Source organism: Apostichopus japonicus, chromosome 16 (assembly GCF_037975245.1).
Source record: "Apostichopus japonicus isolate 1M-3 chromosome 16, ASM3797524v1, whole genome shotgun sequence".
NCBI classification, from domain to species: Eukaryota; Metazoa; Echinodermata; class Holothuroidea; order Aspidochirotida; family Stichopodidae; genus Apostichopus; species Apostichopus japonicus.
Genome location: NC_092576.1, coordinates 27,543,174 through 27,568,648, shown reverse-complemented (window position 1 = coordinate 27,568,648; position 25,475 = coordinate 27,543,174). Strand labels below are relative to the sequence as shown.

The window sequence follows — 25,475 nt, the reverse complement described above, 5'->3', positions numbered from 1 at the left end:
TGAAGTTCCTTCTTCTGTTCACTCGAAATGTATAGTGACCTTATCACGGACTTGAGACGGAGTCCAGACGAACCCACCCTTACAGTTTATCCGAAATAAAGCAAACTTGTTTCAATGAAAATGAATGGCGTTAATCGCCACCTGCCATAACTATAAGCCTGTGTAATTACATTGGGGGGGGGGGGGGTACCACACTCTTTGAGTGGTAGAAGCAAATCGGATCCCAAGGTTAGTCTCATAAAAGGATGAGTCAAAATCTCAATATGTCAGTTTTGGGAACGGGGAATACTTTAGGATTTTTATATTTGGGTATTTTGACAACACGAAGGAATTTATAAGCAATAAATGTACTAAACCAGCCACAATAAATGTACTAAACCAGCCACGATGAATGCTCCGGATAACCTTGTGATGTGCAAAGCCAAATAACGATCACAATGTTTCATTATAATAGTTTACTATTTTGATTTTCGATTGTAACTTTATACGAAAGATATAATTTATGATGGACTTCCATAATACTGCTCGGTATATAATTTCAATTTTAACCATCTTTCCTGTAAATATGAGCAATATTTCTATCGAAAAACTCACTTTCTGCTTTTGCAACGACTGTTTCATAATTTGAGTTTGTCTTTTGTGATTGTAACAGAACGTACTATTTGCAAAGTCAGGTACATAGCCCACGTAAAAGACAATCTATGTGCTTTTTTTTCTGGTTAACCGAAAACATCCGATAACACGTACATAGCCTGGCCACACAAACAGAACAGGAGGACGTCATACCAAAATTAAACCGGTGAAATGATACTTGTTTGAAACGACTACCACACCTACCTTTTTAAATGTCCTCCCTTGCTCCGCGTATGTGGCCGTTGAAATTGATTGAAAATGGTAAATTGTTTCAAACCATCTGTAACCACCTTTGCTTTTGTAAGCAACTACAAATAGCCAAATTATCTATGTTTTTCCCCCATATCAGATGTACAAGGTATATTGAGTGTCAGAACAGCCATAAATTGCGCAGGTGGCTTCATACTTCAGATGATGTTTGTGTTGCGATTTCAGAGGTTCATCCAAAATTTCTACATTATAGCGCAAGCGACAAAAATGTAAGTAGATCTAGCTTGTTATAAAATACCTGAATATTCTGCCGTTCAATTTGTGGAGGAGATTTTTTTTATTGTTACTGTTCTTCTCTATCCTCAGGTCATTATGAGAGTTACTTCGCTGCCTCGTGCTATCGGATTCTCTTACACATGTCACTACGGTCACTTAGCTACATCTCTGGCGTTTATGATTGACGACAACAAGGTGTCATGTCGCAGTCCCGGTTTTAGAAACATTTCTATTCCACCACATGGTATGTTTGCAAACAGTACTGTGTTTTGAAGTATCTTAAACCCTATTTGGGTTAGTTTATCATTTGATACTTATCAGAAAGTTTAATAAGTAAAGTTCAATATATTGATCGTTTATCGTTCAAGTTATTTGTTACCCTTTCTAATACCAGATGATGCCGTAACGGTCGTGCTTTCACTCTCCACATCACATTTCGAAATTGAATTTGTTGGCACAACGTTTTCCATTTTTGATTGTAACGAAGTGATGGGGTGAGTATATAGCTACGACAGTCTTTTAAATATGCATCCCATGTAATTTTGGTGCACAATTTGCTTACAGAAATATAATTCTACGTAAAAAGCTAACAAATTGTTAAATCAACTTCGGATCCTGACAGGGTAACTAAAATCACGCTTTGAAAACGGACGATTGTTTGGCTAGAATTACGAGATTCCGGCCAGAGACCTCAGAATTAAACATGGAAACAACTTCTGTGACGCACATCAGGAGACTGGTAATCAATACATACTCAGGAAAGCTATGATGGTTTAAAGAAGAACATTACAAGATAAAACAATTGCAGAGCACATATTGTATTGTCCAAAGGGAATACCCATACGAAATTCCATTCTACACACAATTAATAGAGTGGCAATTAGCAAGTCCAGAGGAACGTAAAGGAACTAACATTTAAGTGGTTATGGGGAATTCAGTCTTACAATCGTTGTATAGCATTATGTATCAAACCAAAGATATTAACAGCGCCTTCATGTTTGGCAGTACATGAACATTCTTGCATGTAACGTGACTCGTAGGACAAAATGCCCTGGTTTTCTAATGAATATCTACAGACTTCCTTGTTGACGATTGCAGGGTTCTAAGCATTCCTTTTTATCAAGAATGAAAATTTTAGACTGATGCGATACAGCTGGTTGTATTATATTTAAAAGTATTCTTTCTGTTTTAATCGAAAAATGTTTATTGACAATGTCATCTAAAATAACTTACAACTGTATTTGGTTTGCGTCAGATGTGTAGATTGCGTGACCAAATGGGAATGTGACTGGTGCATCGACAGCCTATCTTGTAAGGCGAGAGGTGAACATAAAATATGCTTGAATGTTAGTGTAAGTATCATAATGGAAGGGATAGACGTAGATAGACTCCATGTAAAGAAAACCAATCTTAAATCCTCACGATGTTGACACTAAAAAGAAACAATAATCTTAATGCAGGCAAGCTTGGTTTCCTATAGACTGCCTCATTAACATTATATTAATGTCTCAAACAAAGTTAGGCTAACTTTTACAGATGTGAATTTAAAGCTTTGATCCCGGTATGTAATATTCTAAGCCTTACACCTCTTCACTTGCGTGTGTTGGAGAATGATTTAAACATGTCCATTATTAAATATAATAGCGTAGGTAGTTCTCCCAAACGCAGACTGTATTATGACCACTACAGTGTCACATTAATTGAAACTAGCAGCACAGAGGTCATGTGATAATTGTTTGTTCACTGAACAAATCACGCCAACTTATTATGTTACAGTATCTTTTCTATTACCTGCTATCACGGGCGCCCTTGATCATGAAACAGATCAAATCTTCTAGAGCAATTAACATTTAGAGGTCGTGGGTGCTGGGACGGGGAGGGGACTACTCAAGTGCTCCCAGAATTTTCACAAACCGCAAAAGCATCCTTTATTATATATCAAAATTGCCCGTTTTGTAGTTAGTCAAAAGCCCCACTTCTCAACCGAGGCAATGAAATGTGTTAAACGGGAATTTTAGTTGAGATTTTTTTCCGTTGAAAAAGTAACCAAAAATAGCTCGCTCATATCAAATTCACATATGCTACAGTCCTTTGAAGTTTGTGTCACGCTCCCCTGATTGAACCGGCTTCCGCTACCATTGTCTGCGCTTGAACACCGACGAAATATGAAGCTGATACTGGATTAGTCTTGGTTATTTGTTAAAGATGGTCAAACGTACCAACAATGACATTTCATTATTTTTAGAGTTCGTTAGAGGAGGCTGGTAGATCGTGCCCAAGAGTCGTACCGGGAAGAATCTTTATCCCCGTTGATGTGGAGCGAAGGATTGAACTTAAAGCTGTTAATCTGAATATGACTCAAACCCTAATTGAAAGAGTAAGTTAAATTTGCTTGCAGGAAGAGTGATGATATTGTTATTGATATCAATGTCATAATTTGAGTCCTGCCTCCATATATTCTATTGTCTCCATCAAACTATGTTAACTTCATTAAACATGTTCTTGTCACAAATTTAAACAACGAGACTATTCATATTGTACTAACATATAATTCTTCAATTTACGAATTTTGTGATTATGTGTGTGTCTCTATACCCAATATAAACTTGCTAGAAGTTAGAAGACCAATCGACGAGGGACGGAGAGACGCTAAAATTCCTTACTTTCTATGTAAATGAGAAAAGACAAATTCTAAAGCGTCTTCCTCTGTTTTGTTTTGTAGAAATATCAATGCATATTGAAAGCGAAAGGAGTGGACATGTCTTTTATAAGCGAAGCAATCGTTAAACCTATGGGAACGTATACAGAGTTTACTGTTACTTGCAATTTCACAAAGGTGATGTTCCATATAACCATTTCTACGAACGCCTCTTCCGTTTTTCTGTAAAAGTAAAATCATTCGTTTAATAACTTTATTTGTCCTTAAACATTGACTTTGATTTAATCTTTTGTGTATTCTTTTTTACTTCTGAGTTGTTTTGGACTATATGCGTTGAGGTTTTTTAGTCATTTTATATTATCGTTTAGTACGGGTGTTTTTATTTTTTTGCTTATGGCCTTACATTTTATGACTTATTGGTTCTATATATTTAATATATAGGTTTTTGTTACTATTTGTTTTGATGTTTTACATTTGGAAAGCGCTTTGAGCAGCTTTGCTGATTATGCGCTATATAAATATTACTTATATTTATTATTATTTATTTGTAAATTGTTCAAGCACGTTCGAACCCAAACGAAGTTGGGACCTTTCGTTTTAAACATTTATCTGAGAGAAGATAATTAGTAATTGTACAGAGTACTTGTCACATACAAAAGTGTATAATTCCTCAAAGGAGTGACAACGTTCATCCAAGCGTTTTGTAAGACCGTGGGTAGTATCTGATATCTTCTGATACACAATACATAGACGATAACCAAGACCTCGTGTAATATATATTTCCTTTTGAAGGAACCCGTCATACATTATTTGACAACGCAACGCAGAATCCCATAGTAACACTCCCGACGTAAGGGTTTGAGAGTCGAAACATGTTGTTTCGTCTTCGTGTCCCGGATCTATTTGTGGTGCCTTTTATCTACAGTATGGTATTTTGTTCCTTATATGGTGTACGCTCGTATTCATTCTCTTGTTCCAGAATCCATTGGCTCGGTACCATAGAAATGCATCGCTGAGCCTACAATGGTCCAAAGAAAATAAAACATTAGATGGAAGCTACAAAGGTAAGTTTTGGGTGAAATACATCTTGTGAAGGCACATTTCAGCGATTAGTGTGTGCAAACCACAAATACTAGGTAACGTGTTCATATTCCAATACGAACTGGATTATATTAATGTATCAAAAATTGCTGCTTTCCGGTATTGTTGAGCTGTGTCTAGGATTGTGTGTTTAGTACTTTTTGTTTGTAAGTCCTCAGTAGCAACAACAAGTAGCAACATATTTTAACTGAATAACGTGTATTTCTCACCTTTAGCAGTTTAAACGCAACGAGCAACGAGAATCGGTAAAGTCTCAGCTGAATATCTTTGTTTTTTGTTTATAATTATTTGAAGGCACCTCTTACCAAGAATACTCTTCGTCGACTTATAAGAAAGGGATCTAAACTAGTATCTCACGATGTAGCAAAACCTCACTTACCGTCGGAAGAAGATATGCATGAAAACGAGAAAGTCTAACTAGACATGTTTCAGGAATAGTTAGCTTGTAACTATATAGTTTTCGAAAACGTGGTTAGGAGTATGTCTTCGTTACATTTTGACAAACAATTGTGTGATTCATAATTCCATAGAATATCTTTTTGTAATGACAATTGGAATATTTTTCTTTCTTGTTGCATGTAATTTCTATGACTGTATTTATCTTCAGTGTTCTTGGTCCAACTTCCAATGTACAGGGGTTGGATCGAGGATTTCAATACGGAAGTTGCGGTCATCTTTGTATCGTTGAAACCGACACAAATATAGGGAGTGTTGAGGTCTCCAGAGAAAAACATTATACTTGAACTGTTGCATTCTCATTTTGAACTGTTGCATTCTTATTCTCATTTTGTTGTTGTATCTGCCCGAAGGTTGTGCTCATAACGTCTTTAAATCTGTTGGCAGCCTAGAGCTGCGGCTGATATAAATCATTTATATTCGTGTCATTATTTGTGTCCTCCTGGGTGTAGTTATTCTTTACGACTGTCACGAAGGAAGATCGGACTGCAGCCGATGCTTATCAAATATAACAACGCATCCAGAGTTTCAGTGTGGTTGGTGTCCAAAACAGTCGTCTTGCACTGTTAGAGAAAAGTGTACCGGTACTCTACAACGGAAGTGCTCAGATCTTCCAAGGATCAAATCGGTATTTCTTTTACATCGATGATGCCATTGGTTCCATATTCGTACTGTTGTCACATGATGATTTCCTGATGAATTGAGACATTCAAAAGTATTCGGCCTAGAACCAACCTTTGTTCAGTCAGTTTAACATTGTGGTCATTAAACATCATTTGTATCGTAAATAAGCTGGATTCATATTTTGAAATACACCAGAAATAAGTTACTACTTCATAAAATATTGAATTCGACGATAGTGGACTACAATTTCTTCTTGGACAATTTGCACACGTATTCTGTACTTGTATAGCTGCTTTTCATAGGTTAGGGGCGGAAAGGTTGTTTGTTTGGGTTTATTGGTGTTGGTTTTCTAAGTGCCGTTAGGTCGTTAAGTTTGTGTTTCCGTGTAGGACGGGTTACGTAAAAAGCACCTCTTGTAACATATTTTTTTACTTTCTTTCGTAGCCACTCAGGTAACATAAGTGGTATCGATCGAATAGTCGGATTTCCCAGGTAACGAAGCATGAAAAAATGAATAATTAGTACCGCATCATTAACGCTTTGGTGAATTGAACATAATTTTCACATTTGAGGCTATCAAAGGTCAAGCACAGAGAAAGGTTTTTTTCTCTCGGCAAGTTTTTATCGGTATGTCAGTGTTAAAAAATGTATGGGTAATTTAAGGTGTGACAAAATATCGTAGATCTCGCTGTTCTGTTGTTATTTCATCGACAGTTATTTTCACTAGATTTGCCCTGTGTTACTTCAGATGCTTTGTGGTGTAACGTAAATTGTTTTCAAATTTAATTACAAATTCACAAAGTCAAATTTGGTAATGCATGGGTTGATTGTTGTGGAAAAGGTTTGTTAATAACTTATTTGTCACAAATTTGAAATGAAGCTAAGTAAAAATGCTCTCTAATATGGAAAACATTCTTTTTGCCGTTCATTAAAACTTCAGGTATCACCTTCAAGTAGTGCCATCGAAGGAGGAACGATTGTTTCAATAACTGGGAGTGACTTTGGCCAAACTTTTGAAGAGCTCCAAATAGTGATAGTTGCCGGTGTGGTGTGTGAACATCAAGAATTCAATAACGAATATGAGGTGGGATCCAGGTAGGGAGAGCATTACAACTTCAACATAATTAATCTCATTTCCCCCACACCAAACTTTACTGGTTACCTTCGTAACTTTATATTTGGAATTCCAATCAGAGGTTTACGACGTGAGCGATTAAAACACAATCCAGCTCGTGAAATGGCAACTGTCTTAAACATGTCCTCGTGGTGCAACAGCACTTGTGATCCAATATGTGTAGTGTGTTTTGGTGGGATTGGTTGTAACACAGTTGTGTAATGCATTCAGTTTTCTATAATTCCTTTTATCACGATATTGCTCTTCTGCGTGTTGTCACCCTTTTAACTTCATTTTGGGACGGCTGAAAATATCAAATTGTTCATCAGATTCAAACAGTGTAATCGGCATCGATTTTTTTTTAATTGTTATATCGCTATTTACAAAGGGTTTAACAATAACAAGATGAGGTACCAACACACTAGTCTTGTGGACTTATAATTATTAATCAAGACCAAAAGTAAGTAAACACGGCTATCTACCGGAATTATTTCTGTCTAGACTTTCGTTCCTAATGCACCAAAAATGGAACTACATCCTATCAAGACGTTTGAAATCATCTCATGGGGATTATTATGGCGCCACAACGTGTCGTAAGCAGTAAATTTGAATTTAATTTAGTTAACGTCTACTGACACTACCATTGTAAGAAATTAGTCGACAATAAAAACGATTTGGATTCTCGGTGACAACCTTGCTTCATGAGGAATCCCCTTTGTAAGGTATCCTTCTCACTATCACCTCCCCGATACGACATTGTGCATTGTATCACAATACAGGAAAGCTCTTCGACATGGTATAGCGTCAGTTTTCAGTTACGTTTTGTGAAGAAAGGACAACAGAATTTTGGAGGATTTCAAATAATTAAAATACTTTTCATATGTTTTTCTATTGCAGCGTGACTTGCAAAACCAAACCATCAAATGTTATTAGCGGCCCAGTGTCCTTAATTATTAAAACATTGACCAGTACAGGAGAATTGTTCTCTTATAATGTAAGTAAAGCATATGGATGACGGAAGTATCCACCTTTCGAATGTTGAGTAGGGTGAAGCAGGCCTTCTGCTCTACTTCTGCCTACTGTGTCACATTATCATCAGCTGGATCCTTTGAATTAGCAAAACAAGTCTCAAGCAATAAATGATTAATGTTTACCTACATAAATCTTGAAAAATATAGAAACCGCTGGCTAATACAAATGATAACGTCATAGCATATGACTGCGTGACATGTTCAGCACGCCCTCTCACCACTGGTAATGGTATTTTTACGTTGTCACCCGTCTTATCAACAGTTCTTGATTTGCTATGGTTGGTACTTCAGCCCACAGTATTAAGAAATTTATATCATCTTTAGTGATTACTTCTGTATAATTCTCGATTTTATCGAAAACCTACTAAATATCCTACATCTCTCACTTTTGCTATGCTATGTCATGAGTATATGAAATACAAAATCATGGTGAATTTTAATTTTCTCTGGAATTTGTATCGGTACGGGAGACCAAAATAATACCTATGATATGTTATTACTGTCTGATAGTTATCGTTTGACTTAGTAAGATTCGCCAATTTGATCATATCGTTGGAATGCCAATGTTAGTTAAAATAGGAGAAAAAACCACAACGTAGTCTCTATGTTGTTAGAGTCTCCACTATTTACTGTGTGTATTTACTATGTAAAGAACTTCGCAAACCTCATGACCATTTGTAACAGTTATTGCATAATTGTTAGTAGAGGTGTTTTGTGACGGAAAACATATACATTTGCTGTATATTATTGTAATAATTGAACAGGATCCGAAGATAACATCTTTCACACCTATTGAAGGACCAGCATCTGGCGGTACTTTAATCAACATAAGAGGTTCCGATTTGAAAACTGGCCGTTACATAGACGTGATTCTCGGAGGCAAACCGTGTCATATCACACAGTAAGTTCATACCAATACAAGGTCACGGCAGAGAGATTAAAGTAAGGTAGCTAGAAAATGAAGTCTCTATCAATGTTTATTTTTTGCCAATGCGTCAGATTAAGTCCCACCAGATTGAATTGCACAACATATGGGCAATGGTCTATCATTTCAATGGAGAAAAAAACGAAGAGCATTTCCTCGGATTGAGTTAAGATTGATATCAGACGTGTGTTATCTGTTGGATGTTCCACTTTCCATGGTCTCTCACGTTAGCTCCATGCAATTCTTTCAAGTAAATCTGTAAAATAAAATTGAATCTTAACCGATAGTTTATGATTGTAGATACTGTACCGGTATTTATCCTGCCCAGTGTTTGTTTATCCCCACAAAGTGTTGCTCATTTCAGAAAGCCTCGGTTACCACAAAGTGCGGCTTCTTTCGGAAAGCCCTGTCATCAACAACGGGTAGCTTCTTTATTGAAAGCCTCTGGCAAGAAATGATCTTGATATATTGTCATCTGTTTGCTTCCTTTGCAGTATGACGTCAGAATTGATAGAATGCAAAAACGTTGCAAATACCATCAATAGTGGTCATATCTTGAAAATATTGTTTGACGGTCATCCAAGATATGCTCAGCAGAAGTTTACTTATAGACATAACCCACGTGTCTTCAGTGTGTATCCGAACATGGCTATTGTGTCGTAAGTTTCATTATGCAATCTTTCTATCCCTATTACCTTATTAATTGGCTAATCACCTTCCCCTTACGTGACCTTCAAAAGGTTATGCCATTGGATAATTTTTTGCATACATTATCGGGAAAAGACCGACAACAATCACCGGATTTTTAACGGCATTTTTCTTCTCTTCTTTGTGTGCGTGTGTGTGTGGGGGGGGGGGGTGTACTGCTCTCACTGAAAGTTACACTTACCATTCCTTTCTAATTTCTCAATAAGTGAAATCACTGAACTTGACATAGATTTCTCATTTTCTAATAAATTGTTTTCATTTGGTTACACAAAATTATACCATTATGAAATACAAATACTAACAGTTTTATTTTCTCTAAACATCAAATGAAAACAATTAAATAAATAATATAGTTATACTTATCTGCTATGTAGGGCGTTGGAAGAGAATGGGGGCGCTGAGGAGCGCTTGGGCATGTGAGTTTGATTTAAGGAAGACTGCAAAGTTACCACAAAAATTTCCGCCAAAATGGATACTTTGGGCTTTCCATGGCCACACACTTCCGTATTTGACAACATTTTTAACAAGAGATCACCTGTAAATGATTTTTTCTTAGTTTTTCAACTACAGGGCACATGTTAATTACAAGTTCACCATTATTTGGTTTCTTGATAATGGCAGGACTCAATACCAAAGGGACACTAATAACTGAAAAATGAAGAGGGTACTTTGTCATGAAAAGGGCACTTTGTATTTACGACAGTGAATCTTTTTTTGTTGCTTTAGCAAAAATGAAGGAGGGACACGTGCCCCTGTGATCGCTGACTTAGCCGCCCCTGTTGTTATGAACATTATGAACATAATCTCGAGAGCAATCAAATTGTTCTACGGTATATCGCAACGATGAAGTAATGTACGAACTCCGTTTAATCAATTCTAACAAGACTATTTAAAATATTGACAAAAATATAATTATGCAACGTGCATCAGCTTGGTGAACCGTAGTCAATTGAAGTTCGTGCAAGGTATGATAATATTTTGTATTGTAACTTTTGTGCAGAGGGGGTAACTGGATCACAGTTATGGGAGAAAACCTGCACATCATCCAGCGACCAAATATGATCACCTACCTGGACAGTCAAAACAGAAGTCAGGTGAGCGATTAATGTATTAAAAATAGGTTGGGATGAATTATATATATCTTTCGAAAATATATCATTCGAAACTAATTCAGCGAAACGATCTATACTTTGGCTAGAAGCGATTGACACAAATTGAGTAACACCAACATAATATATGTACATTAATTTTTACACCACCCGAAATTGCAATTATTATAAGAAAATAAAGCATTCTTTGATACAGCTTGGAAACTAAATTTAAACAAAAAGATCATTTGTCTTTATCCGAAGCCATGTAGAAATGCTACTTTCGATCGCATGGTCTGTCGTGCTCCAAGTGCACAGTTTTGTAGAGAAGTAGAAGCTTCATCCAATGATGAGGTTGTGCAAGATGTTTACATTGGATTTTTAATGGATGGAGTCAAGGAACTCCGGCAATGGTCAGACAAATCTGAGAATACGTTTAAGTATGTCAGAGATCCAGAGTACAGCAAGTTTAAAGATGGTGTTGCCGATTACAACGGTGAAGCAACGCTACAACTATCGGTAAGAATTTTTTCTTTAATCGTTGATGCGTAGACGTTAAGAGAGAAAACGGGGTTGTCAGTATTTTGTTTAAATGAAAATTACTCATTGCAAGATAGAGCCTGGACACCAAGAACTAACAAATTGATCTACTCTTAATTCTGGTCTATTAAAAATTGAAACTATAACCGTATAACAAAGAAGACGTTGTCACATCAAGTGACGTATTATCAGCACCTCCCTTCAAATCATATCAAGCTGTTGTTTAAGTTTCCTGTTCAAAGACGCCATTTACGACGCATTGTTGAAATATCCGATTATTTTGTTTAGTACCTTTTGCGTATACAAAAACGTAGAAGACCTTAAATAACATTAAAACAGGTCATCTTTGGAGATGACTCTTTATCATCGAGAATGAATAAATTACTTGTAGTACTTTCTAACTTTAAATTAAATTGGTAAAGATGATTTGGCATTCTTTAACAAAAATGCGAATGGGTTTCAAATGTAATATTGAGATTATACTGAGGTTAATATTGTTAACATTGTTTCCCTACCAGGGTAAATACCTGGCACTTGGAAGTCAAGCTGGGGATATTACGGTATACATAGGAGCAGAATTGTGCGAAAATGTTACTCTTTTGTCGAGTCACATTATTTGCAAGCCTCCGGCAAGATCACCCGCAGCCGGAGATTTCCTTGGGAATAATAAACACAAAGGCTTACCTTATGTCATTGTAAGTAATTCAATTTGAATTAAATTTGAAGTTAATGATAACCGTTACCACCACTCTCTTTATCATTACGATTACGATATCAGCACCTGCATATCAATCACCTTACTCAATTTAAGTTGATTTTCTATGTAGCGATAAATAGATATATCCGAGTTTTATATATATCTACTCAGTAATGGCACAATTGTCTTCAGCAAATTCTTTAAGATTTAGGATCATATCATAACACGTTTTATATCAATATTCTAAAGAATTACTGTTAAATATACATATTTTTACAATGCTCATCATCACGAGAAAAGGAAATGAATCAAGAATTTTCCCTTTTTTTGTTCGAATTAACTTTAAGTGCAAATTTCCTTCATGTTATGATTGACCTATCCATATGTACTTCATGTATCAAAATACATTTATCAATATTACTCCGCAGGTTCTTCATGCCAACTTGGAAATACATATTGGATATTTGCGTTATCGCAACCATGTAGCTGTCCTTGTCGGTGCATGCATCGCTTTGTCACTGCTTTTTAGCATCGTAGCAGTTATTTCAACGAGATATTTCATGAAACTGAAACGTCGGGACGATGCGATAGTAACACAACTTGAGAAACGGATCCTTCAAACAAAAACCAAGTACCAGACGGAAATGAAAACACGTAAGGTTTTTTTTCTTGGTATTCGTAGTATGTCAATTATGATTTTCTTATAATCTCTATTCTGTCTGGCTGCAGCACTTGACCGCAAGTGTCACACTTTGGCTACTCAATCTCATAGATGCTGCAGTGACAGAGGCATGAGGAACTGGGAAAAGTGGAATTGACAACCATACAGGCAAAGACAATTGATCATATTAAAAAGAATAATATTTGTAAAAACAAAAGTAAAGATAAATTCTCACAAATATTCTGTGGGTTTTTACGTGCCAATAAAGGTTAAAGTTGATATATAATATTCAATGGTTACCATTTTTGCTTTTTTGTGGTTATATTTCACTATTTCATGTGTATAGTTCAGTGAACCTTTAAGTAGCAATGGTACTTTTTACGAAAGGTCTCGCAAGACTAGAAATCGGGCTCGAACGCCTAACAACTTAATCCACTCTCAACCACGGTCCCCTATCTTGGATACTGCAACCATATGATGATTACGATATTACGTCAAGTGAGTATTGCGCTTCCTTGGAAATGGAAGAGATACTACACATAGACAGGATAAGGGATGATGAGTGATCGTTACTGTGTACTGGTAATATGAAAAGAACAAACTACTACGTATCTTTTTAGCTGAAACTTGGAAGTTAACGTTTGAGTTTCAGAAACAATATTAAGAACAGAATGACTCGTTTGCTACTTATCTACAAAGTCAGTAATACCCTCCATAGCACCCTCGACATTCGTTATTTCCTCAAAATATGGCAAAGATCTTCAAAAGGCAAAACGTTAAATGTTCATTGTTTTTCTCTTATAAAAAGCAAACGTATTGGCATTCTTTAATTAGCATTTAAATAATGTCGTAATCAATCTTCTATTGATAATGCAACTCCATCTAAAAAGAACATAAAATATACTTTAATTGATGAGTTGGTTAGAATTGAACGATCGACTTTATTTGGTTAGCTTTCGATGTTTTTTCTTTCTTATCCATGCAGTGTTCTCAAATCTCCGAACAGCGACAAAGAATATAGAAGGTATTTTAGCATCACTGCCCAGTACTACTCTCCGTGCGCCTCTTGAATATTTACAGGTACTGCGTTTTAGTGATCCACAATGCCGGACGTCTACGATCGATGTTCAGGTAGAGCTGTTTTATCTATCACCATAATGTAGTTGACTTCTTACTTCGACTTTGCTTACTGCATCTTTCTTTCCGAAAATCTCTGAATCTGAATAAATTGAAAGAGAAATCGTCGAGTGCACGCAGGGAGAATTAGTTAATAGCACCCAGATTCAAATATTATTATATTATAATTTTAATTGTCATACAAGGTAGGGATGAAGGTAAATCAGATTTCCTCTGTAAAATGTATTTTATATTTCTAAGTCATGAATTTTACGCTTCCAGATACTAACACTAACCGGAATAAGCTCTATTTCCGTAGGTATATATTAAGTAGATTTGTTACGCAGGTGGGTTAAACGTTCGTATTGGTAGTACTAAACATAAAACAAAACAGGATTAGCTGCACTGCACTGCACAATTCTGAGTCATTCGAAAATATATATGCAGTCAACTAAATGGCCGACAACTGTGCTATTAATAGTTCATGTTGCGTATACGTACTTAGATTCTACAAAGGTTTGTGTGCAGTTTCAGTTACTGTTTCTCTTTTATATACTTTCCGCATAGCTCAAGACTCCTGACACAAAAGAAAGACAAGCTATGTATGCTTTTGGGAAGCTTCTGAGCAGTACAACGTTTTTGAGATTTCTGGTGGCAATTTTGGAAGAACATTGTGTTGACTCAAATGAAAGGTAAATGAAAGGTTACTGAAAGGATTCATTCTTTATTTTTGGGTGTTGTTTCATAAAACAGCACAAAACATACTACCTTCTATAAGTTTATTAACATGCAGGAATATGGAAACTCATACGTGAAGATTGGATTAAAGTACAGACCGAAAGCTATATATAGATGTAAAATAAGTCTTGGCAGTCACGAATTTGCTATCTTCTTGTGTAGTGTGGGTATGTAAAAGATATATATATCATGTACATATTATCTAAGTTGTAAGTTGTTAATATATTTATTTTACTATTAATGATCTCGTAGTAAGCGGCAATTGTATTGTTAGCATTTTTCGGATTTAGGTAGCATTAGCCTATAGATACATGATTCTTGAAAGCAGAAACAGACGCCTTCAGATATTTTACCGCTTATACAAGCAACAACCTCCGCATAGTGATCAATCAAGTTGAAAAACACTTCCCTTCCATGTGTATAATTGTGTCCATTTCTTGACCTTCCCACCTTTATTACAGAGCTAATATTGCATCTCACATAACCATGAGTCTAGTTTTAGACGACAAACTTGCTACTTTAACAGAGTAAGTGATGTTTCTCTTTCTTTTCCTCTTCCTTTCTTTTTTGTCAGAAACAGAGAATAGTTCTTTATTTAAGCATCAGTTATCATGATGAGATATTGTAGTTTAGAGCCTTCTCGACAAAATTTTCAATTAGTATTCAAACTCTATGAACGGTTATATTTGGACATCGAAAGAACTGCCAATGAAATATGACCATGTCGACTCAGCGACAACGATGATTGCCGAATATAGGTCAAAGTCTAACAGTGAGTGTATGATATGATAAATATCCAAGAACTACGACCTAAGATTCAGGAAACTATGTGATTGGTAGTTATAATATTTAATGGCTATTAATTTATGTTATCGTAATTGCCCTCTTGATTTATTTCGATGGATCGCTGATTTTGCTTTTGTTCTCGATAGGTTAAGGGGACTTTCTTTGTGAGTTTGAAAGATCTACCACACGGGTTGCATATGTTATTGACATGAATTATTCAATTAGTATATATGTGTAATGTGTACAATGTTTTCTTCATGTAACAAATTGAGCGTTTCTATACCTCGTTAAACGTGACCATGTTGGCTATAAATTTAATGTTTTTTTCTTTCTTTCTCATATTGACTACATCATTAAGATTTTTTAAACAGCACATTCACGAAACAGGCAGGACCCGAGTACCAAAATACAATGGCTTATTTCAAAGGTATTTCAACGGGAGTCAAACTTTTCATCTCATATTTGAATTACCGTCATATCGTTTAAAAACAAAAGACTTATTGGTGCATTGATCCATTGAGGCAAATAGAAATTCAATTGTAACGATATTTGTATCAACAGACAGAATATGTAATACGACTACAATTAGGTATATTGTAAGAGGTCTCTCAGTAAAGAAAAAGGAGCACAACATTTAGTCAATTCAGGAAAATTAACAACAAAATGATTGTAACATAAATATATAGTTTTGTTAATATTCTAATGCCACATGTTTACAATATTATTTCTGTCTATCTTTCAGCGAAGGCAACTTACACGACATGCTTTTGTCAAATTGGATTTTTGTCAGCCTCTATGGTTACATGGTATGGGTTTGTTTCTCCTTGTGTTATCTTCATATATACAACCATGCATCCACGCTGCCATTCCGCAAATATCGTCCAAAATCTAACGTTAAAAAAGAAACTTTTTCCATATCTGCCTTACCTATTTTGATCACGTCGTTTGACAGGGAAAGGTTGGAAGCTCGGTCCTCGAGCTAAGTTACGCTATCAAGAGTATTACTGAGATGGGACCAATCGACGCTCTTACCGGCAAATCACAATTTTCAATAAATGACCAAAACCTGTTGCTCTCACACATTCAATACAATGAAATGGTAAGCTCAATAAAATTTGAAGCACGTTTTGAACGATTGTGTCTAGTGGAATGAGTTGATGAAATCATTTTTTGTTCATTAGCCATCCTTACTAGCAACGCAATCCTTAAAAGCACGGGGTTGAAACTTTTCTTGTGTGGCTCAGAAAGTTGTAGCAATTTGCAGCAAAAGTAAATCGTTTTAATTTAAAGTCCATAAGAGCCTACACCTGACGGGAAGAAAGTTATTGTATGATACATAGGTACTCCATGACATTTTGTTTCATATTATGCTTTATTAAGTTGCATCATTATTACATTGTTCGCGAACTAAAATGTCTCGAACGAAGAATCCCATATCAACCCACTCGCCCCGCCCGTTCCGCAAACCTACACTTCCCACAAAACACACGCACGGCTCTTTCAGTTTTTAGTGTCAAAATATCCCCTAAAAGTTATTATATCGTAACTATATCGATTTTTTCACTGAAACAAAAAGGTTTTAACAGAGTTAATATTGACATTTTTTAGGTTCTCCAAGTTCTCTTTAAAGTTAAAGACGAACGATTGGTGACGTTAACGTTTCTTGATACTGATACTATCTCTCAAGTGAAGGGAAAAATTTTGGATCATTTCTTTCTGAATCAAATCTACTCCACACATCCGCTTCCTGAGTATTTTGATCTTGGTAAGAGAATACTTACAGAATGATCCTTTAATATGTAAAACGTAGATCATTTTGTATAAACTTTTTGTTTTGTGTTTTGCCGAGAACGTAACACATCTATGCATCATGTGTTCGATTAGAGATTGCAGATGGAAATTAAGAAATTTCCTTTAACTGTATTGTACAAGACTAAACAACAGAAAACTGGTAACAAAGTGTAAAAATATTACTAACAAGCAAATACATTATTAACTGTTAAGCTGTATTCTAGACCAGCAACCTCAGGAAGGATTGCGTGCGTTTAACCATCGAACCATTAGTTTGTTATAAAATACGGAATACATTGCGTACACTGTGTAGCTAGGGCTTTCACTATTATTTAAGCCAAAACAGTAATAGAGAAGCTTTTTGCAAGCAAAGTTTGGCCTTTTTATATACAAGTAAAAGCAGATCCGACGTTCGAACTGCTGTCAGATTATACTTACCAAGCACTACTTGGTTAAAATTAAATGTACAACTCCGCGAGGTTACAAGTTAATGTTCATTCGGATTCCGGTTCTTTTATTATTTTTTTCATTAAAAGAAAGACAAAATAGAAATTATTTTCCTGTGAAAAAGACCGGTAGTACTCTGTCATTTGAAAAGCTTGCATTAAAACAAAAGCATGTCTGTAGTTTGTCTGTAGTCAATGGTTATACGGTTGCTTGAATATTGAAAACTATCAATTTCACTTATTTATAATATTATCCTGAATGGTTAACCACATATATGATGAAAGCATTGTATTTCGCTACCAAGCTACAAAAACGATAAGATAGAATGAAGCATTCATTTGCTGTAAAAGATTGTTTTCATTGTTAGATTCTTGAACCTTGTAAGTGAAATCAGTTACGCACCAACTTGAGACATCCATGCTTTGACGATGGACAAAATACCTTTTTGTAATCTCTTCTTATACAAAGTATGGCATCGAAAAGAAACTGCGAAGCAATCATTGACTGATAAAGGCATTACAAATCTCCAAAATGGATGGAGGAAATTGAGTACCTTGTCAGATTACAAGGTAAGGTTAAATTTGATAATTTAAAACCTAACAAGCATTATCGTTGTTACATGAAATAAAATACAAATGCATCATTTCGTACACATCGAATGCTGTACAAAAAATGTTCTCCGCTCATTAATGATATCTATAACTATATATATATATATATATATATATACATATATATATATATATATATATATGTATATATATAAATGAAAATCGTTATGAGTTGGAAAATCAAGAACAGTGAAAAAACTTTCAGCCTCCACCGGGATTCGAACCACGGGCCTTCCGCTCTGTACGCGAACACCCTAACCACTAGGCTATGGACGCTGATTGTATGTCCAGAGTTTCGAAACCGGTAAGGGAGGTCGCAATTCCACTGTAGGCGTTTGTCACCTGAATCGAACAATACTAGTTCTGTTTTTGGTGACATATTTTGCCTTACTCTAGAGATCAAACATGATGCTAACCAACTCGAAATCATTTGTGATTCCTAAAGCCGGATCTCGAAAGAGATATATATATAACGATCTCTTTCGAGATCCGGCTTTAGGAATCACAAATGATTTGGAATTTCGAGAGTATATATATATATATATATGTATATGTATATATATATATGTATATATATACATGTATGTATATAAATGTGTATATATATATATGTGTGTGTGTGTTAATGCAATGGAGGTAAACGACAAAGAAAAATGAATATATATATAAATGAAAATCGTAATGAGTTGCACATTACTTAATTACAGACGAAATTCTCTATCTTTAGACAATGTATAAGCAAATTGCATTTATGATCACTTTGACTATAATTGTATGAGGTAACATTTGAGTCGAGTAATACATTTGTAAAATAAGTATGTATCAATGGAAATATGAAATATGTAACGTCATCATCTGTATTAGACAATTCGATTATACGGAACCTATATTCATAAATAATAATAATAACAGTAATATTCAGCGGTTATTTGTACGACGCTCAAACGACCTCAAATGTGAGAGAAACCAGCAAAGGCTTATGGATTACAATTTACACGTCGGGGGCTTCAAATTCAACATTTTAACTCATTTGGACTCTTTTCAATTCAGAAACCGTAGATTGCTTTTTGATGACAAAACCCCACCTCCCGATTGCTAAGCTTCATTTCTTCAAATCAAATGCCACCGCCTTTATCTACTCGGCCACAGCACCGGTTACTCCGTTGAGATATGTGACTCTCCCTCCCAGTAATTACTACCCCCCTCCCAACCCCCCCCCCCAAAAAAAAAACATATGTTGAGGTATGATATGTGTCATTATGCATTTTGGTCCTCTCAGATAAAAGATGGCGATTGCGTAGAATTAATACTGAGAGAAGATAACAACATAATACCAGCAACTGACGGAGGAAATAAAGGTAGATTGATTCAGTTTGAAATGTTCTAGTAATATGATAACGCCATTTCGATATTTGAGTTAATCTCCAATGGGATCCAAAAATTACAGATGATGAGAAATCATAATAGCATTACATCGAGGCTCTCTTCAACTAATTACGTATTTAAACATTGAGCTCATGTTGTAATTACAAATTTTATGTTATGAGTCTGCAAAGGGGTGACGGTTGTTACAAATAGTTGAAAACACAAAACTCCCGTCAGTAGTTTGTTAGTACGACTTGTTTATAACATGCTTTAACCAACAATTCGGCGACCTGCTGAGTTTCGTTTAATAACAATTTACCCACAGCCTCAGGAAATTACACGAGTGAACCGGTTTATGACTATACATATGCCCGTCTCCTCCAAACCGTCCGCCAACTTAAACCAACTGGTAATTATGTTTTGTTATAAAGGAGTTTATTCCCTTTTTTATTTGCATTCCACTTTAATTGGGAGACACACAAAGATCAATATTGTCATTTGCGATAGAGAACAAGTTTCACAAACACATGCTATAATAACATTTTATATTTCATCTCGACGCAGTTCATTTACAGTTTGTATGTTCCTTTACAAACAAATTTGGAAAAAAAGAGTCCAATTGATCAATATCAAACAAAACGAAAAAACAGAAAAGGAACGTGGAAGGTTTCCTCTCTTTGTGGCACTATGACATCACAATTTTACAATATAGCAGCTCCTGACACTACTTTCAATCCAAAAAGAGAACGATTCTACTTACTACATGTTTGAAGGAGTTGTTCATCACAGGTCTCTCATTAACACTTAAAATGATGGTTACGTTTTCTTTATAATTTATTTTTTAGTTTCATTTTGTCGGGCTGATCAGTATTTACCTCCAAACGGTATTTAATTATTAACATGAATTGTATTGCCACTGTCTAGGCCTTTAACAAACGAAATTGTAATCTCCGACTTTTTTCGCAAACATACATTCAAGCAGGGCCGGATTGAGTGTCAAATAGTTTCATTATCTCAATTGTAAATTCCATAGACAAAGTGATATTTCAAAGATTTTGAGGAAACTACAGAATTTGTTTATTCTGGGTACAACCCGTACGAGTTTTCTTTATGGGAGTATTAAAACTGTGCATTCAATTAGTTTTAAGTTGTTATATGAAAAATTAGATTTACTTTTCGGTAAGTTAAAGTAAACATTTCTTATATCAAACTACTGGGTTTTCAACTTATTATTTTAACATTGATCAATCGTCTTATCATTCTAACACAGGTGCAGCAACTGTGAGCAGCGTGACAGGAGCAGAGCAGCTAATGGATGATGAGGGATACATCCTACCTGACAGAGGTAACTGACCACAATATTCACACAACCGTAACATCCATAAATAATAACATCCATAAACATCCATGAAAGATTGACATCACAATGACATCACTATGACATCACAATTTTACAATATAGCAGCTCCTGACACTACTTTTAATCCAAAAAGAGAACGATTCTACTTACTACATGTTTGAAGGAGTTGTTCATCACAGGTCTCTCATTAACACTTAAAATGATGGTTACGTTTTCTTTATAATTTATTTTTTAGTTTCATTTTGTCGGGCTGATCAGTATTTACCTCCAAACGGTATTTAATTATTAACATGAATTGTATTGCCACCGTCTAGGCCTTTAACAAACGAAATTGTAATCTCCGACTTTTTCGCAAACATACATTCAAGCAGGGCCGGATTGAGTGTCAAATAGTTTCATTATCTCAATTGTAAATTCCATAGACAAAGTGATATTTCAAAGATTTTGAGGAAACTACAGAATTTGTTTATTCTGCGTACAACCCGTACGAGTTTTCTTTATGGGAGTATTAAAACTGTGCATTCAATTAGTTTTAAGTTGTTATATGAAAAATTAGATTTACTTTTCGGTAAGTTAAAGTAAACATTTCTTATATCAAACTAGTGGGTTTTCAACTTATTATTTTAACATTGATCAATCGTCTTATCATTCTAACACAGGTGCAGCAACTGTGAGCAGCGTGACAGGAGCAGAGCAGCTAATGGATGATGAGGGATACATCCTACCTGACAAAGGTAACTTACCACAATATTCACACAACCGTAACATCCATAAATAATAACATCCATAAATAACATCCATAAACATCCATGAAAGATTGACATCACAATGACATCACTATGACATTACAATTTTACAATATAGCAGCTCCTGACACTACTTTTAATCCAAAAAGAGAACGATTCTACTTACTACATGTTTGAAGGAGTTGTTCATCACAGGTCTCTCATTAACACTTAAAATGATGGTTACGTTTTCTTTATAATTTATTTTTTATTTTCATTTTGTCGGGCTGATCAGTATTTACCTCCAAACGGTATTTAATTATTAACATGAATTGTTTTGCCACCGTCTAGGCCTTTAACAAACGAAATTGTAATCTCCGACTTTTTTCGCAAACATACATTCAAGCAGGGCCGGATTAAGTGTCAAATAGTTTCATTATCTCAATTGTAAATTCCATAGACAAAGTGATATTTCAAAGATTTTGAGGAAACTACAGAATTTGTTTATTCTGCGTAAAACCTGTACGTGTTTTCTTTATGGGAGTATTAAAACTGTGCATTCAATTAGTTTTAAGTTGTTATATGAAGGATTAGATTTACTTTTCGGTAAGTTAAAGTAAACATTTCTTATATCAAATTACTGGGTTTTCAACTTATTATTTTAACATTGATCAATCGTCTTATCATTCTAACACAGGTGCAGCAACTGTGAGCAGCGTGACAGGAGCAGAGCAGCTAATGGATGATGAGGGATACATCCTACCTGACAAAGGTAACTTACCACAATATTCACACAACCGTAACATCCATAAATAAGAGAACAGATTCACAATGACCTTAGTTAACTTTCCCATCTCTTGAAGTATGTTAGTTGTCAATATACCGCACTTTCTTTTCTTGCATTTGCAGCCATGCCAAACACCGCGAAAATTCCACGACATGTCGTTGATGATGTCGTTGACTATCGCCACCCTTCAGAAAAAGGTGTCTTTTAATCTTGATTATTAATTCGTTTATCGACACATGCACACAGGATAACGGGCAATTGGTTTTATTATATCAATTCGTCTGTTATTAATACTTTTAAAAAGTTCGACCCATTGCAGCAGTAACTCTCTCTCTTTTCTTAGTAACTGATAAAGTTATTAGTAGTTTATTATTTTGCTTACCCCCACTAGATGACACTGAAGATATCTACGAATGGGCTCAAACGAATTCAAAACTTTGGCTTTGGCATCTTGTAAGATTTTTTTTTTACATCTGGAAAAAAAAACCTTTTCTAAATTATAATTTGTCCTTGTTCATATTTTCTACTAATTGATTTACTATTACTGTATATAAGGGATATGCTGATGTTAGCATGTTCAGTTGAAAAGGCGGTTCATGTGATATATTATATTGTAAGAATAATGATCAATAAACAAAGTATATTATTTTTATGATATCGTAACGGCATGATCTGATAAATACTTTCACATGACACACGCTTGTTCTCAGATGCGTAACCGCAATCACTTAAATACAAAGTTGATCAAAACGATCATCATTATTGACTCCATCTGGTGGAGCCCATTTTCTGTACCGATACACTGGAACGTAACCGAGGTTGGTTAATTATTATATCGAAGTATAACAAATATCCTTATTTGATTCTTATTTGATCAAATCTCTCTTGTCGTGGTAGGTCCTACTAAAATGTCAAACAAAATTCATATTGCCCAAAACTTGCGAGACTCTATTTTTATCTGCCTTATCTATAGGAAAAAGATGATGATATTCTTACCGCATCTGCTAAACTGGAAAAGGACTCTCATCAAACACCGGTAGATGAAAGTGTTCTCTCGTATCTTCCAGCAACAAAGGTGATAACAACGATAATTTTTCTTTACATCCCGAACACATAATATAACTATATGACTTTTTGCCCTGGTAAACCAAGGATATCCCCAATCCATGTTTTCAACTGTTAAGGTTAACCGGTGCGGCTGAAAACTATTTCAGAGGCAAGTATTGTACACAGTAAACAAAGTAAATAAAAGTCAACATTGCAAAGTGTTTTGTTAAAGGATGCCGTGGTCGGCGAAAGATTGGAGAATATTGCTTAGCTTAGCAACCAATCAGTGAAGCTGTCATCATATGTCATCTGTCGTAACCCTGTAAATTAACCATCGCTGCCAAGAAAATGATTATCGTGATCCCGATGGATTGACAAATAAAAGGCCTTGTTGATCTTTTTCGTCAACAGAAACATAAGCTGACATAAATTACAGATTAACCCGTATTAAAAGAGATCCGTTCATGAACCATTTATATTCATTCAACAATTACATTTTCCTGAACATCAGTGTTTCTTTTCCAAGGAAAACTCGACATAGATTTGCAACGTCTTTAAATAATACAGTTGCAGACAAAACCCGCCATCGCGGTTCTTTCGACCGATCTGTCTGAAACCCTTCAATAATGAATACATAGGTATCGTAAATAAAATCCTGCAAAATTAATTGCATAATCGTATCGCAGAGAACTGTTCTGTATTGAACATTGCATGGAAGGAAGAATATATCTTATTCACATATGTTAAAGTAAACATAAAATCGATCGGTTTTACTTTTCTCTAAATTATAATGCACATACACGGATAAACCAAATGCAATCAAAAATTATTAAAGTTTATCGATCTAAGGTTATCTTTTTGAACGTAAAGGAACACATCCGCGCCTATCAAACGGTCAACTTTACACAGCCAACCACTGGAGATTTTGTTAATTTTGTTTGTTTACTGCGGAGGATGTAACCTTTACGCGGTACCCGTTTGTGGCAGTGACGTTTAGTTCCGCTGGGCGGTGCACGCGAAAGCACTTACCTCGGGACCTTTGCAACTATGTAACCCACCGCAACATCTCAGATTTTTCATGATAAAATTAATAAGGAGGGACATGAAGACATTAATTAACTAGTATATTTTGCGAGTAAACTATCGCAAGAGATAACGAATTTGTTATTACAGATCGCCATTCAAGAATACGTGGATAAAATGTTGAATATATTTATGACAACCAACCCCGAAGACGTACCATATGCAATCAAGCAAATCTTTGATTTATTCGACTGCGAAGCCAATAATTTGGAAACACACAATTTGGCACAAAAATGGAAAGACTATCTGTAAGTTACGCATTTACCGAGTTGTATTTTTGTTAAGCTACATTCCTTCATATTTTGATCAGTCTGTTATATTTTGTATATTTGTGTATTTTATGTACTGTACGTATGTTTTATATTGTGAGCAATCAATTGCCCAGCTTGGGATGCAATAAAGAGAATCTGAATCTGAATCATCAGCGTGTCAAATGCTGAACTTGACTCAGCGACAATTATCTTTTAAGATATACATTGAGCTAGTGTATAAATAAAATACAGATCCGTCAATGTTAAACAACGTCTTCTCCATTGTATTCAAACTTAAAGTAATGCATGGGTATAATGTCAGCTTATTCAAAATAATTAAAAGTCTTTCATTGTTTGATGTATTAATGATAACATCCTGTATTGTAGATAATAGTTCTAACATGTAACATTAATGATATTGTTTTAGGTTATATTTGCTTTTTTTTTAATTATTACCATCTCCTTCCCGAGAAGGTTGCCAAGGGGTTTGTGGACATTTATCCTGAATAACCCTGCCTTAATGTATGATATCCAGGATTGTTACTATGTCAAGGCCTGTCTTCAGACTCTTGTCCAAATTCTTCACGATGTTTGCCTCAGAAGAGACGAAATACCAGATGTGAGTTTTATGGCTAGTTTGGTCGA

General features: G+C 35.3%; 1 protein-coding gene across 5 annotated transcripts in view; it reads left to right on the top strand.

The window, feature by feature from the left end:
* The window catches only part of LOC139983682 (plexin-A4-like), a 32,738-nt gene that overhangs the window by 5,208 nt on the left and 2,055 nt on the right, over nt 1–25,475 (top strand). For 2 of the 5 annotated variants that reach the window (XM_071997408.1, XM_071997407.1), the window contains exons 6-39: nt 983–1,112; nt 1,210–1,363; nt 1,514–1,613; nt 2,375–2,471; nt 3,365–3,496; nt 3,842–3,955; nt 4,758–4,842; nt 5,788–5,963; nt 6,900–7,054; nt 7,971–8,067; nt 8,869–9,005; nt 9,524–9,688; nt 10,738–10,831; nt 11,090–11,344; nt 11,884–12,060; nt 12,491–12,716; nt 13,709–13,854; nt 14,407–14,531; nt 15,039–15,104; nt 15,722–15,790; nt 16,106–16,169; nt 16,316–16,462; nt 16,972–17,128; nt 18,070–18,170; nt 19,492–19,570; nt 19,903–19,986; nt 20,848–20,922; nt 21,597–21,671; nt 22,360–22,434; nt 22,572–22,646; nt 22,841–22,902; nt 23,423–23,524; nt 24,670–24,827; nt 25,305–25,449. In XM_071997408.1, the coding sequence (XP_071853509.1) occupies nt 983–1,112; nt 1,210–1,363; nt 1,514–1,613; nt 2,375–2,471; nt 3,365–3,496; nt 3,842–3,955; nt 4,758–4,842; nt 5,788–5,963; nt 6,900–7,054; nt 7,971–8,067; nt 8,869–9,005; nt 9,524–9,688; nt 10,738–10,831; nt 11,090–11,344; nt 11,884–12,060; nt 12,491–12,716; nt 13,709–13,854; nt 14,407–14,531; nt 15,039–15,104; nt 15,722–15,790; nt 16,106–16,169; nt 16,316–16,462; nt 16,972–17,128; nt 18,070–18,170; nt 19,492–19,570; nt 19,903–19,986; nt 20,848–20,922; nt 21,597–21,671; nt 22,360–22,434; nt 22,572–22,646; nt 22,841–22,902; nt 23,423–23,524; nt 24,670–24,827; nt 25,305–25,449 (4,099 nt within the window). The remainder of the gene's footprint in view (nt 1–982; nt 1,113–1,209; nt 1,364–1,513; nt 1,614–2,374; nt 2,472–3,364; nt 3,497–3,841; nt 3,956–4,757; nt 4,843–5,787; nt 5,964–6,899; nt 7,055–7,970; nt 8,068–8,868; nt 9,006–9,523; nt 9,689–10,737; nt 10,832–11,089; nt 11,345–11,883; nt 12,061–12,490; nt 12,717–13,708; nt 13,855–14,406; nt 14,532–15,038; nt 15,105–15,721; nt 15,791–16,105; nt 16,170–16,315; nt 16,463–16,971; nt 17,129–18,069; nt 18,171–19,491; nt 19,571–19,902; nt 19,987–20,847; nt 20,923–21,596; nt 21,672–22,359; nt 22,435–22,571; nt 22,647–22,840; nt 22,903–23,422; nt 23,525–24,669; nt 24,828–25,304; nt 25,450–25,475) is intronic. The other 3 variants (XM_071997413.1, XM_071997412.1, XM_071997409.1) reach the window with 3 other exon arrangements.